The sequence below is a fragment of the Sipha flava genome, unplaced genomic scaffold, assembly GCF_003268045.1.
Source record: "Sipha flava isolate LNK unplaced genomic scaffold, YSA_version1 41_pilon_pilon, whole genome shotgun sequence".
NCBI classification, from domain to species: Eukaryota; Metazoa; Arthropoda; class Insecta; order Hemiptera; family Aphididae; genus Sipha; species Sipha flava.
Window position 1 is genome coordinate 908,721 of NW_020273144.1, and position 15,466 is coordinate 924,186.

Genomic DNA, 15,466 nt, shown 5'->3' on the forward strand with positions numbered 1-15,466 from the left:
GCAGTAAAATAACTTTATAAATATAAAAATTTATATAAAATAAAATAATATAGGTTATATAAAAATGATCGACAATATTGTTATTTTGGGAAATATAATTCTGTATACTTAATATAGGATTTATAAAAAAAAAAAAATACGGTTAACTAGAAATTAGTATTATTAATATAATTAAGGTGTAGATATTTATGAATGTTGAGTCATACTATTATTATCTTAACAGGTACAATTAAAATGTTCAAAATTACTTTAATTTTGATCATAATAAATTGATCAATTATTATTAACTATTTTTTAACAAAATCGATATTGACATTAAAATTTAACTGTCATTGTTACTCTTACATAATTTATATATTAGATATACTTTATTACTGGTATGTACACAATTGCAAAACTAGGCACTAATTAGTTAGAAAGTTACTGTTTAAGTAACTTTCTAACTTAAATTGTTAGTTTTAATTCATATTAACTCTGTAACTTAACTAGTTGAATTTAATGTTTAATATAGTCTAATTTAACTCATTAGAAAAAAAACAAACTAGTTATTATTATTATTTTTTTCGTTCCATAATTCCAAAACTTGTTCCTCAATCATGATATTTTGGCTATATGCCTATATATGCCTATATAAATTTTGGCTCATATATATTATTAATTATTAGTATTTATAATAATGCACGCACAGGAACCACGGCTTTTCCGCGTAGTCTGTAGAATGTTGATATCTACTAGATATAAATAGTATCTATACGGGTGGCTTGACCAATTAGTGAGACACTATGCCGAATTTTCGTGGTAGTGTTATTGGTGGTTTACTTTTACCCGTTTATCTATATTAATATTTAACTATTGTAGTATTACCTATATTTAAGATTTAATAATTATATTGTCACAATATCAGTAATATTTACTGTTTGGATGTGTGATTATTCTAGAATCACGCACACATGCATCACATGTACATGAGTCACATATGATGATTTTTTACATTTCGATGCTATAGAAAATCCAAAAACAGATAAACTTCAAAATTTATTTAACGAATATTCAAACTCTTCTCCTAAACTACCATTAACAACATTTTCTGAATAAATACAAAAATTGTACATTAATTATAATACAAGTATTCCCTCTAGTGCTCACATCGAGAGACTTTTTAGTGCAGGAGGTCTTTCGATGAAAGGCGTGGGTCTATGTCTGACGATAACTTTGAAATGTCACTTTTGTTAAAATTTTACAAATATTTTGAATAAAATGTACTAGAATATAGTTATATAGATTATATTAGGTATGTATTTTTATTAAATATTAATATTTTAAGTTGTCATACTATTATATATTTTTTTTTATTTTGTTTCATCCTTTATGTTCTAATAACTGATAAGTGATATACCAATAATTAATTGAAATTATTACTTACCTAATTAGAACATTTTGATCAAATTACAATGTGTTTAATTTAATTTTTCAGTTTTAATCAATAATTTAAGTTAGATAATTTATTATTTACATTTCAACAAAAAGGTTTTTTTTATCTAAAACAAAACTAACTTCTAACTAATTTAGAAATTTTGACAGTTTCAGAAACTAACTTATATTCTAACTTAGTTTTTTATTAAAGTAACTTAACTTCAACTAGTTGAAAAAAATGACTAACTTGCTCAGCTTTTCACAATTGTGTGTAAATCAATAACAATGAAACTTCCATAACATTTCGTTGATATTTCTTAGTTCTATATTAATTTTTTTTTACGATTATAAAATCAAATAATATTACCAACAGCGGCGCAAATAAGGGTTGGGTTTGGGGGGTTCCCCCCCCCGAAATTTTTCTGAGATTTTAAAAATTCTACGTTGAAAAAAAATGGTTTATCTTGAACACGCGAAACGGCTGATTGATATGAAATATGAATATTGTTCGTATTATAATTGATAAAAATAATAACATGACAATATGGAACGTTTGGTAACGTTCCGTTCGGCAGTTTATCGATTCCGCCGGCTATCAATTCCACCGAAGAATTATATATGTATATCAGAATATAACATTTATATTATAATATTTTCGGATTTAGTAAATACACATATTGCTTCTAGTAGATTTTCTACTAAGTACTGACACAGTAAATTATATTTTAATCTACTCTACAAATTCTAATTTAAAATTGCTATACTCTAGTGACAAAATATTTTAGGTGGTAAATTTTATTGTTGCCTAAAATATTTCTATCAACTGTTTACGGTTCATATTTTTAAAAATGGACATTTATGTTCCATTATCTTATTTCTTATTGCCAGACAAAAGCACAAATACATACGCTACCGCATTAAGATGTATTATAAAAACATGCTCAGCTGAAAATTTATACTTCGATCCAACTACAATTGTTGCTGATTATTATATATATTATTATTGTTTATTTATTCTATAAAATGTATATGTTATTTTTATTACTTAGCTTCGTGCCATTATACAGTCGTGCTAGATATGGTGTGTGTATATATATATATATATATATATAATGTAATGTGTATATAGTGATGTTACATGTACATATATTTTCGGCGAAATCGATATATATATATAAGATATTCGGCGCAATCGATAGGTTTCTTACAGATAAAAAGACCTTTTCGGCGGAATCGATTTACGTCTGTTCCGTTCAACTTTTAAACATCAATAACCTTGTTACTACGAATTCTCGATAGTCGATTGTATAATATTTTTTTTGTGATATCACAATACGAAATAGAAGTTAAGCAGTTTAATTTGTAATTCAAATATTTTACTCATAAACCTAAATTAATCTTACTTCCTTATCCCGACAAAACACCTGTAGAAAATGCTTAATTTTTCCAAATTCACAACACCCCTCCGAAAACCAATCCTAGTTTCGCCACTGATTACCAATACTAACATTAAAAAATACTAACCCAGTACCCAATAAAATAATTATGATAATAAATAATATATTTAAATTCTGAATATTGTGTGTAACCAAAATAGAATTATTCTTAGATTTATTAATAAAGCTACATATTAGAATTGTAATTATCAATTATGAATATTAAAAATAATTAAATGAGTAATAATAAAAGTTGAATTTTTTTGTCATTGGATCAGACATTTTTTTATCGTTTTTCTTTCATGAATGTTAGCAGTGGCGGTCAAACGGGGGAGATGAGGGGGATATATCCTCCCTCATGACTTTTTTTTAAATATTTATAATTCATCCACATTATACATAATATAATATAGGTATTCATCTATTTTATATTTAAAAAAATAAATATACTGTACTTATTAATTATTATACAGTCTCTAGGCTCGAATAAAATTAACAGTTCAAACATAAAACACTAAAATACTAATTGAAACAAACTTTTTAGATTTTTTTCATTTCCTTTATAGTTAAATTATAAAAATGTATGAAATTTAAATTTAGTACTTAATGCTTAACATAATATATTATATTATTATATGAATTGTTTTTTTTTTTTTTTGCATATGGCGTAGGTTTATTGGTGAAAAGCAAAATTAAATAAACATAAAATAAAACTAAATAAACATTTAATTAGCAAAGTAACGAGGATTAGAGTAGATAGATTTACAATAAGCTAATAAATAAATTTAACAATAACAAAGATAATAATAATAAGAGCTCATTTGTGTAATATTATTTTAGATTCGTCTCAATGGTTTAATTGTTGTTCATCGTGAGGTTGTCAATATAACTGTAGACGAAGTACTGGACGAATTGGCAAAAAAAATCAGAAAAATAGATTTAATAATATAAATATCATTAATAATAATTAATAATATCAATTAATATAATATAATTTCCATGTTTAAAAATAATGATTTTTATATATAGTGTTTGTTAAAAAATCAGCTACATCCCCCCCATGATAAAATCATTTGACCGCCACTGAATATTAAGTATTCTGAAGTCAATCATACTGTAGTTACTGGTATATACTTGGCAACACCTTAAATGTTTGAAATCTAGTTTTGTACCAGTTTAAAAAGACCAACTATTTAAATTTATTTCTTGGTGTTTGAATCTCATTCCATAAGTTATTTTTATATTTTTAATACTTCTTCATAGTTACTTATTCTTGATTTATCCTACTAATCTACTAATAACACTTATTGAATAAAAAAATGAATAATAGTAACAAAAAGTTTTTAGAAAACATTTTAATAACAAATATTTTTTGGACTTCCAATTAAGAATTTTCCTTTAAACAATCAATATGCAATCATTCTTATGAATATTAGATTGAAAAATTAGGATATCAAAATAAATAATGAAGTATATTTTTTAATTTATAAATTATTTCTATTGATAAAATAATTAGAATTTATTATTAGTTTTGGCTTATGGAATTCAAATTGTAGTCTTCAGTTATTATACCTAAACATGGGAAATTATAATTCTATAATTTATAGATCAAATTTTATTTTAGTTGATCGTATTCGATTTTTACACAATTGTACGTATTCAAAAAAAAATATCTTCTTTGTATGTATAATTAAGTTGACAAATAGTAGATATGAGAAATAAACTATGTTATCATTACACTCATCCCCTATTAGGCTTAATGGCAACTACTATTTATTTATAAGCTATGTAAGAACGTATTGAACTGTGTGACTATGAACGTAGTAAATTGTGTAGTAAGGCAACTCATAAAGTGAGGAGTTTTCTATATTTATATTAATGAAGTTGTTTATATATATTTATCTTTCTAAATATTATTTGTAAAGTAACATCTGAAAATGTTCCCTTGTTTCTCCACATTATTGATTTGTTAATTTCACATTTTATATAACCCTTGAATAATTTTGGCGGTCATTTTTACCTAATTACTTTGTACTAATATTTAAATGTGGTTTTATTCAAAACAATTTAGTTGTTACCTTGTTTAGAATAGTAAATATTTGTGCTTGAAAAATACACAAAAAAAATATTAATTTACATATACGTTATAATAATATATGACTATAATAAATATTATATTATTTAAAACTGAATCATAAGTCATACTACTTTGTATTTCAATTAAGTTACATTAATCAAAAATTATTTACGACCTATATTGCAATGTGGCTTTTAATCGTTAAACAATAATCTAGCAAACATTAAATTAACGGACAAAAGTTTTTAAACGAGCTGAAAACTGTTAAATTTAAACTGTATGATATTTAACTATAATATATTATATTATTTCTACGAGGAATGATAAAAATCAAAGTATAAGTAGTGACTCGTAAATAAAAATTATACTCGTGAAACGCGATTAATTATACACGTAATATAAAAAGTTGTTGTCATATGTTGATTAGGTAATATTGGTTTAGCTATTATAGAAATATTCCGTGTTGTGATTGTATACCACTTAATAACAACACTTAGCCGTAGCATGATATATCAGTATTATAATTTATTTTTATTGTAATGATGTATAATGATTGTGGTATGGGTTTTGGAGTTCATGGTTACGAGCATGCACTATTTATATTAATCTACCTCATAGTATTAAAGTTTCATTTTCAAATATTAGTGATATTATGTTATTATATTTTGGATTATTATTATTTATTAGCTATTGCAATATTCTTCATTTTAACTAGTTATTATTGTCCTGTTTTGTTGTATCAAGTTTTTATTCCAAAGAGATGTACATGTGCTGGTCATTTATGTCAAATATTTCATTATGATTTATGATCAATGATCATGCGTGAATAAGCTCTAGTCTCCATTCATAGAATGCGCACCTACGATACGCACTGTAACGTATAACATAGTATACCCTCGTAAATACTGTTATTATATAATCTTGAAAGCAATTATTTATATCTTAAATTGATAAATTGTGTGTGGCAATATTGTATTCAATGTTCAGTGTGCAGTATGGATTAGCTCAAATAACACGTTGAACACTTGAATTCTATAATCTTACCACTCTAGTCTCTAGTTCTTTGTTATAGATTGTTATAAAAGTTATTGAAATTGGGTACGCCTATATGTATTTTATTCATTTTATATTCCGTTATTATTATTTTGCGTTTTCACTTTTAAACCAATAATTGTTTGTTTTTTCACGAAAAAAGTTTTTCTTATTTTTACAATTCGGAATATTTATATTAATGTATTTCAGAAATCATTTATTCGTGGCAGTGCGACGTTTTGATTAAAATGTCTATGCTGACTGCAAACAAAATGGCCAATATCGAAGACGATGGAGCACTGATGTCTGCAGTAACTGGCCCAAAATTGATGAATCAAACAAGACCTGACTCCGAGTACGACGAAGAAGATGACTTAGTAACGTCTAGGTCTACAGCTACAGGCAGTCCTCCTCCTGTCTCAGGAACTATTGGTAATTCAGCCGGTACGAATTATTTATCTTAATAGTAAAAAACTCGTTAATCGATTATACTAATTAATCGAACAATTAAGAGAAATCGATTAATTTTATTTGAAGAACAGCACATTGACTGCATAGTTAATTTAATTATAATGTTATGTTTAAGAAGTATATCTGTAGCTTAATAATTATTTATTAGGATATTATTTACATACATTGACTTGATTATGTGACCATGTAATACAAATAGTAGTTAAACAATAGTGTCTTCTTTGTGATGGTAGGTTACGAAAATGTGAAACAAGCCTTTAGTAGTTCTATTTTTAAAAATCATGTCAAAATATTGTTTTTTTGCCAACTGTTAAAATGGTAGTCAGTGACATGAAAAAATAACAATCATTGTATATTCGGTTCTCGTTTGTGTTGTTGGTTGAATTTTAATGTTATCAGTAATATCATATTCACGTTTTTTGAACATTTTAAGTGTATATATTATTGAGTTTCCATTTAAAACAGAATATTTCTTTTTATTATTATCGGTCTAATTACATTTTTTTTCTCTAAAAATAAAACTATACATTGATGAATAATCGTAATGAATTAGACGGAACGGCTCAAACCACTATGTTAACAACAGAATCATAGTCTTCGCCTAGTAGTACACCAAATAGTGTTTATCTTAGACTCAAACAAAGGCGTTTGAAGTATTGTATATCTCCAACAACAACCACCATGGCGTTTTCAGATTCAGATTCTGATCAAGAATATCCACGTACGTGGAGAGACCGTTTAGATTACTTTGACGATGGTGAATTTTATAATAATTAGTTGATATTATTTTTAAGATAAATTTTTTATTTTATTTTTAAAACAGCTTTGCTGTAGCAAATGACAGGTACTTATTTTCGTATCTTATTAGGGAAATTTTTTATCATCAAAACACATATACACTTCTAATGTATATATTATTTATAATACGTATATAATATTCTTGAGTTTAATTTACTTGTTATTGCACGTGATGATGGTACAAGGTGACCCAGTCTTTCGTATAAATTCTCACGTCAACAGGTTCAACTGATACGAGTTGATACCCCTTTATACAATCATTAATTTTATTAATCTACGTTATCGCATATAAACACTAGTTATCACATACATTTGCTGCATTAATATTTATTGTACACAATGCATAGTTTTTTCTTCGCTTTTGTTCGATGTCATATGATTATCATTTTTCTCTTCCTGTTGACGTAAGCGGTTTTCTAATATAACACACGTATGTTCACTAATTTATATATATAGGTATGAAAACACTGTAGCAATAATTTTAACTATACCCGTTTAAACAGTTAACGTTCCTGACGAATTAATATTATAATATTAACGATTAATACATATATTATTTTATATTATCAGAAAGCGACGACGATGAAATAATGGCTTCATCTCCGCCTCCGCAAATTCCGTCTACTGGTCTACCTGTTGGTAATGTGACTCCAGCCACGGGCGTTCCACTGGCCACCGACCTAGTAGCATCTAGTGGTTCGTCATCATATCAAGTACCACAGTTTCCTATCGAGCGCATTGAATGCAAATTGGCAGCCATTAGCAGCAGGTTAGAATTTTTAACATATACTTATTTTATAATAACGATTTACTTTGTTTTCTTTTATGTGTATTTGTTTGAAGCACATCGTAATTAGTGTAATACTCAGGATAAATATGTAGCAATACCGCAGATTTAAAGTACTGGACTATGAAAGTTTGGGTTAACATCGTACCGTATATTTGTTCAACATATTTTCGAACTCGTGACGACAATACAATTATCGTAGATCTTTTTGTGCGTAATTCGATAACCATAATTTTATCCGACGTAGTTTTAGTAGTGGCGTAATTATTATTATTTTTATTTTGTCGTACATCAATACAAAGGAAATATCATACACTGACTGGTATGTGTATATACTGGTGCATTTATAAGTTTTCCTCTTATACTACGCGAATACGCCTTACCGTGTAATATAATTATGACTTATGTGAGGTGCCACGTTGGTAACTGCCTTGAAAAAAGAATCACTATCAGAGATGGTTGTCGCATAAGTTTACCACAGTAGTCTTCCAGTCGTCATGTAGCTCAGCGTTTATTTTAAATGTTTACTCGTTTTGTGGGCGTAGATATTATTCGTTTTTATAAGTTACGGCAATGATATATTTTTAGTTTTTTAATTTTTCGAACCAGCAGATAATAGTATTAATTAGACTTCATTACTTGGTGTAATTTAGTTTTGAAATATGTTTTCCAATACTAACCAGCAACAAATTTGGTGTCAGGAACGATTATTTTATACCGGGTAGGTTTTTAAAAATCATTAATATGCTTTTGATAAGCGTTGATAAAATATAGTTTTCTGTATAATACATATTACAATATAAACACTTCAACATTTTGTATTTTCTTTTTCTTTTAAGTGCTATGTAAATATGGATCAATTTACTTAAATGTTTTCTAATACATTATAATATATACTATTTATTTGAGCTTTGATAAAATAATGATGCTTCATTATCGAAATATACATAATGTAACGTAAGGAATACTTAAAATTTTAATTTATACGTTTTGAAATATACTTTGGTTCTTAACAATTTTGATTACAATTATTAATTTATTATTCACTTTTCAAATACCAAATTTTAATTTTTAGGCTATGAGTATTATAGTTCGAGGTATTAAATTTTAAAGAAGAACAATATTTAAGTTATTCCTACATTATCTTAGTTGGTACATTTATTTTTAATCATTTTATTTTATTAACTTTTTAAAATATTCACTAATGTTAAAACCAGCAAGCAATTATATGCTTATAATTATTGTATATACTATATTTTACAAAATTTTGAATACGTATTAAGTACAATAAATATTATACTACTATATAACTAGTATTAAAGCACGAAGAAATGAGACCCATTGATTATAATAATTTTTGTAACATTCGGTTTACCATACATAAAAATATAGATTATACAGTGGCATACGGTACTACACTGAGTTATATGTTTTGTTTGATTTTTGCTTTTCATTATATTGAAATTTATTTATGATAAATATCTAGAACAGTTTTTATATTAAACTTCGGAAATTATTATCAGGTCATATTAAAGTTGGTATACTACGAATAAGAGGGTTGAATTAACTTTTTAGTTTATTAAATAATATATATTTATATTTTTTATTGTGTTGCAATGAGTTTTTTAATTGGTTTTCTAAAACTTAAACTATTAATAAAAACAAAATATTTAAAACTGTAATTATCTTATTCGTATATTATTAATGCGGTTTTTCTGCTTATAAAATAAAATAATCTAAGTAACTAATGTACATAATTTAGTATAGCAATAATCTAATTATTCAACAATATTATTAATAGATTAAGTGATGTTCATTGAACTTTATATCTATTGATATAGTTTATTTTCATACTCAAGATAATAAATGTTTTATATAAATTAAGTGATTATTTTTTTATAAATATTATTATACTTTATTTTCTTGTATAATATTTTGAAAACGCATAAGGATTTAAATTAATTATAATGTAATAATAATGTAATGTTTGTTTTTTATATTTATTTTAATTTCAAGTGAATCAAGAGAATTATTGGTTTTATAATATTTTTTATTTTTTATTTATTTATGGTAAACTGGTAAAACTCTTTTATTAAAAAATAGTAAATTTCAGCTACAATATTAAGTTGTAACTAATCGATAACCGTAATATTTATAATTATACTATGTATTCAAAAATTATACTTATGGAAACTAACAAAAGTCATAATAATAAGATATAGGAATATTTTCTAAAAAAATATTTATTACAAACAATAAATACCCATACCATAACTCGAAAAAATAAAAATATAGTATTTGATACCTATCAATAAGTAATATTATTAATAAAAAACTAAAATCGTAAATATAATATAAATATAACATTATAACTATATTATTATATTATATTTTGAATATAAAATTATTAAAAAAAAAAATTATATTTAACCATTTTAATGTATAATATTGCTATATTTTTTGCAGTATAATAAGGGTTATGATGGTTATAAATATTAACTGTAATTTCTGTTGCCAATAAATATTAAAAAGTCGAAAGAACTTAAAATAAATTTAAATGCCGTACGAAGATGATGACATCAGAAGGTGTTTATTTATTTAAATTTTTATGCTATCCTGTATTATTGAATGTCGATTGCTGTTACAACATCATACACGTGCTGATTTATTTACATCACCACATTCTTTAATAAAGTATATAACTTTGCATTAAAATACATTTAAATTTTTATTATATCCTCTTTAAATTTGTTTTTCAAACAGATTTTAAGATTAAAAATGCATTATTTTTATTTATGCCATTGTGTTATTTTATAGTTTATTTTAAATGAGAATGAATATATTTTTTACTGTTGTAAATAACTGATCATAAGATTAGATTTTCATTGCCTGTCAAAACAGACTCGAGTGTTTGTTAAATATACGTTTACATCATTACAATAATATTGAATTCTGATGATGTTATTTAATATTATATTTACTTATAGTCTACTAATTACATAGATAATAATTAAATAATTATTATTTAATGAAATTCAAAAATAGGTATTGTTCTAAAAATATAAAATATATATAACTCTGGTCTTTGACCATTACCGACCTTTATTTATTATTTTCACTGTTATTTATTACGTGTTTATATACATAATATTTGAATTCTGTGGTTCACTAAGATAAATAATTATGGAAATAATTTTTGCTTTTCACATTACGCTTATTGTTTTTTCTGAATTCATTATTATTATTGACTATTAACTGTATAATCATCAACACAGCTATACATGTTTTTAACTCAATTGTTTCATGTACAATGTGTTTATATACATCATTTTATATTGCTTTTAATATTTCTAGCTGTTGAGAAAGAAGTACAGAGCATATGAGTATTTATATATGTAATATTTATCATTATATTATACATATATAATATTATTATACATTTACAATGAACTACTTAATGTATTTAACGAGTTTAATTAAATTTGTTATCACTTAGTCTAGCGAAAGAAATGGATGAAAAACGAGCAGCTGCAGCAGCATTAGGATATCCAAAACCGACCATGAACAAAGACGACCGGCAACTGTACGGAGATAGCGCAACAGTTACGCCATCATCTACGGCTGCTGCAGGAGGTGAGCCACACCAACTATCTTCCGATAATTGGCAACAAAATCAATCAGAAGACTATGAAGGACAATACGATTTCGTACCACATTTTCAACGAGTTACTATTGGTGGAGAAGATAACAACGGGGTAATATATTTTAAACTATAAATGCATACTTGGTACATAACTTTGTTTACTTATTTCATATGAAGCGATGGTAGGTGTATTTATTTATCGAATGAAATCATAATTTATTTACTTCCTAATTAAATTTTATAATTTTTTATTTAAATACATTATGTAAAATAAACATCAATATTATTGCAATTACAACAAAGGTCATTAACCTTTGAAAGCTTTGTTTGAAAGTTTGAAAGTTTGAAAGCTCGCTACTAATTGAAAATGTTTAGGCATTTATCGTTTGCATATCATAGGTGTGTGGGTAAGCTGCTACATACCCTTTATTGGTATGTGGCTTTATTAGAGATTAGAGGGTACATTAACAAAACCCTGTTACTGTATGACTGTAATGTCACAACAAATATTTTTAAATTTTTTATCGTTTAATCTTAAATAATAATTTTTTTCCAAGCTAAATTATAAAAAAAAGTTAATAAGCAATAATAGTGAATTATTGGACATTTTATGTAGTTTTATACTCCAATAATGGTCTGTGCTTGCTTATGATTTGTTTGATATATATATATATATTTGTAAAAGTCGTCTGTAGTTTAATTGATAGCATATTTTAGAACTAAAATAATATAGATTTTACACATAAATTAGTGTTCTAATTTGAATTTTCTAAGTATTTTTAACTTACTTCAACTAGGCAATTATACAATTTTATTAATACTAGTTTAGGGCAGAATAAATCCATTCAATTATATTAAATTTTATATTAAAAAAATTAGTCAACTCAAAAGCATAGTTACAAAAACAACTCATATCTATTTGATACGTATAATAGTTTAATAAAAAAAAAAATAAAAGAAATATGCATTGTATAAATAACTAAAATACTTAACTTCTATGATTCTTATAGTTTTGTATAATCAGTGAACTAAATGGGTATTTTTACCATATTAGTTCGTCATAACTCCTTGTAATATTTATAAATAGCTGAACTGTTTGATTTACGCCAATTTCACGTCCAGGATAATTGCTGTGCCAAAGTATATAATCCGAAAATAGCCTTCTTGATTCTTTTACACTTGTTTGAATATATATTTTACTATTGATATGCTGAAATATGAATTTTACATATTACATTTTTATATTTAGAACAATTAACCGAGTATAATACATATTGTACTGTGATTACTATTTTTATTATTTTGAAAACCTATGTCATAATATAATAATTATTTTAAAAGTAGTAAATTAGGTCATCTATCATTATTTATTGAAGCCAGAATTGTATTTAAAGAAGACTTAAAAAATAAACTTTTTAAAACCATAATCGATTTAAATTGTTTTTTTTATAGCTCGTATTCAAACAGAGTTTTACTTTAAATTCAAACGTATCTATAATCACACGAATGATTTGTGTTTATACTCGATCTTTGTATAGGATTAAAATACTTATTAAAGAGAAGGGTCTATTCGATTTTTGTCAGAGGCACGGTGAATTAAGAGAATTATCAAAAGCAATTTTCTCGGTTTCTATTTGTCGGTCAAACATAACCTAACTTACCCTATTTCTTATCCTCTTAAGAATTGATTAACTATTAGTTTAGAAAAGATTAAATCAGAGTTTATAGTGTGGACTTATAACTTGGAAATAATCGTTTATCAAATACCTCTTCCTCTACTATATGACATTAAATGTAAATAATATTATTTATGCACGTCAATCTTGGTTTGTGTACGCATTACTAAAAAATCAGAGTAATCAAAGTATGGTTCGCCGAAAATGTGTGCATAGCGCTTAGTTATTAATTAGTATGTTATTACTATTAGTTATTAACAATGGAATACAAAAAACTATGAAACGTCTAATGCTTTTTGGATGTAATCAGATTGAAGATTTTTGTACAACAAATGAGTTTAGGTTGTGAATAGATTTCCGATATAGGTACTGTTTATAAAATATACAGCAATTGTAGGTATTGTTCAAAAAATAAACGATACATATCCCGGAGAGACACCAGCTGTAAATATTCTATTTCTATTTAAAAAGTGTTTTATTTCTTGTGTTATAAATATTCTTAATTAAAAATATTGCAATAGGTATTTCACGAATCGAGTAATTTCGTAATCAGTATGGTATACAAATGATCACTTGTTATAATATCTATACTATGTTATAACGGTACATATGTAAATGCAAATAAAATGAAAAATTTATGATAGCTACCATAAGCCGATTATTAACATATAAGGAGTAATCAGGAAGTATTTACATAATGCAATTATTAAACGACAATTATAAAATAGTAACAGAAAATATTACTTTATGATGAAAGTAATATATATGTATTTAAATAATTCAGACAAGAATTTGTTAAGAATGCAAAAATTCCATCTTAAATTAGTTATATTTTTTTAATTATTTTAATATATTTATATAAAACAGGTTTAAGTTAGAATTTTTTTATTAGTTGTATAATAACTGGTTTTAATAAATATGTTTATTATTAAAATGTTTATTTTTAGTAATGAAAAACTAACCAGATACAATTCAATATTTCAATATATTATTTAATTATAATAACTATGGTGATTTGTTGTAAAATTCTGCGATCGTAATAGTAAACATATTGAATTATATTATAATACATTTAGTTCTAAATAACACAGTTTTCGTATAGGTTGAAGTAAGGTATTTTCAAGGCATAGGTAATTTCCGGAGCATCCGAGTTGGGTCCTCAGTACTAGGGACTAATCGCAGGTAGTGTACTAGTTGGGTCTCGGATTTTTATAGGTACTACATTAGTTGGGTCCCGGATTTTTATAAGTACTACACTAGTTCCTGAATATTTTTTGTTAAATACTATATTATACTAACATTTTCCTTCCCATTTTAACAGACTTAGGACTATCTATGATCTATTTAGATCACAGGTATGGTTAAAAATGTTTTTTATAGTTTTTTTTTTGTTTTTTAATTTCTTTTCCATTAAAATATATATTATTAGAATTGTGTTGGTAAAAATATTAAAAATGTTAAAATCATTGTACAATATAAATAAAAATGAATGGAAAAAAAAACTAAAAAACAAAAAAAAAACTATAAAAACATTTTTAACCATACCTGTGGTCTTAATAGATCATAGATAGTCCTAAGTCTGTTAAAATGGGAAGGAAAATGTTAGTATAATATAGTACTTAACAAAAAATATTCAGGAACTAGTGTAGTACTTATAAAAATCCGGGACCCAACTAGTGTAGTACTTATAGAAATCTGGGACCCAAATAGTGTAGTACCTAAAATAATTCGGAACTCACTATCAGGCCCTATTATTTGTACAATTTTGGACTGCACACTTCATTTTACTGCTTTAAATGAAAATTTAGTGTTGCTACTGTCTTAGAATAAGGAATATATTACATACATTATATATATATATATACATTAAATTTTAAAAAATTCAATAATACTCATATTTCTTAGTAGTTTGCTTATTAATTAATTTTTGTTTTGTAGATCGTAGTGCACACTTGTACATTTATGGTGCACATTGTGTGTCGGGGTGCACATAAAAATAGGGCCTGCCCACAAGAGTAGTAATATTAAATTCGGGACCCAATTCGAATGCAGCTGTAATTTCGTGATATTATTTGTTGAATGTATAATACTACACGATTGACTTGGAAATTATATTGATCCTTAGAATGACTG

General features: G+C 25.3%; 1 protein-coding gene across 7 annotated transcripts in view; it reads left to right on the forward strand.

Moving 5' to 3' along the window:
• LOC112688989 (AMP deaminase 2) overlaps positions 1-15,466 on the forward strand; it is a 31,895-nt gene that overhangs the window by 7,004 nt on the left and 9,425 nt on the right. Inside the window, exons 1-4 of one of the 7 annotated variants that reach the window (XM_025562460.1) lie at positions 5,668-5,799; positions 6,169-6,402; positions 7,798-7,996; positions 11,511-11,769. In XM_025562460.1, the coding sequence (XP_025418245.1) occupies positions 6,207-6,402; positions 7,798-7,996; positions 11,511-11,769 (654 nt within the window). In that variant the 5' untranslated portion in view covers positions 5,668-5,799; positions 6,169-6,206. Of the gene's footprint in view, positions 1-5,667; positions 5,800-5,903; positions 6,025-6,168; positions 6,403-6,948; positions 7,187-7,562; positions 7,658-7,797; positions 7,997-8,577; positions 8,736-11,510; positions 11,770-15,466 lie in introns of those variants that run through there. The other 6 variants (XM_025562458.1, XM_025562461.1, XM_025562459.1 and 3 more) reach the window with 6 other exon arrangements.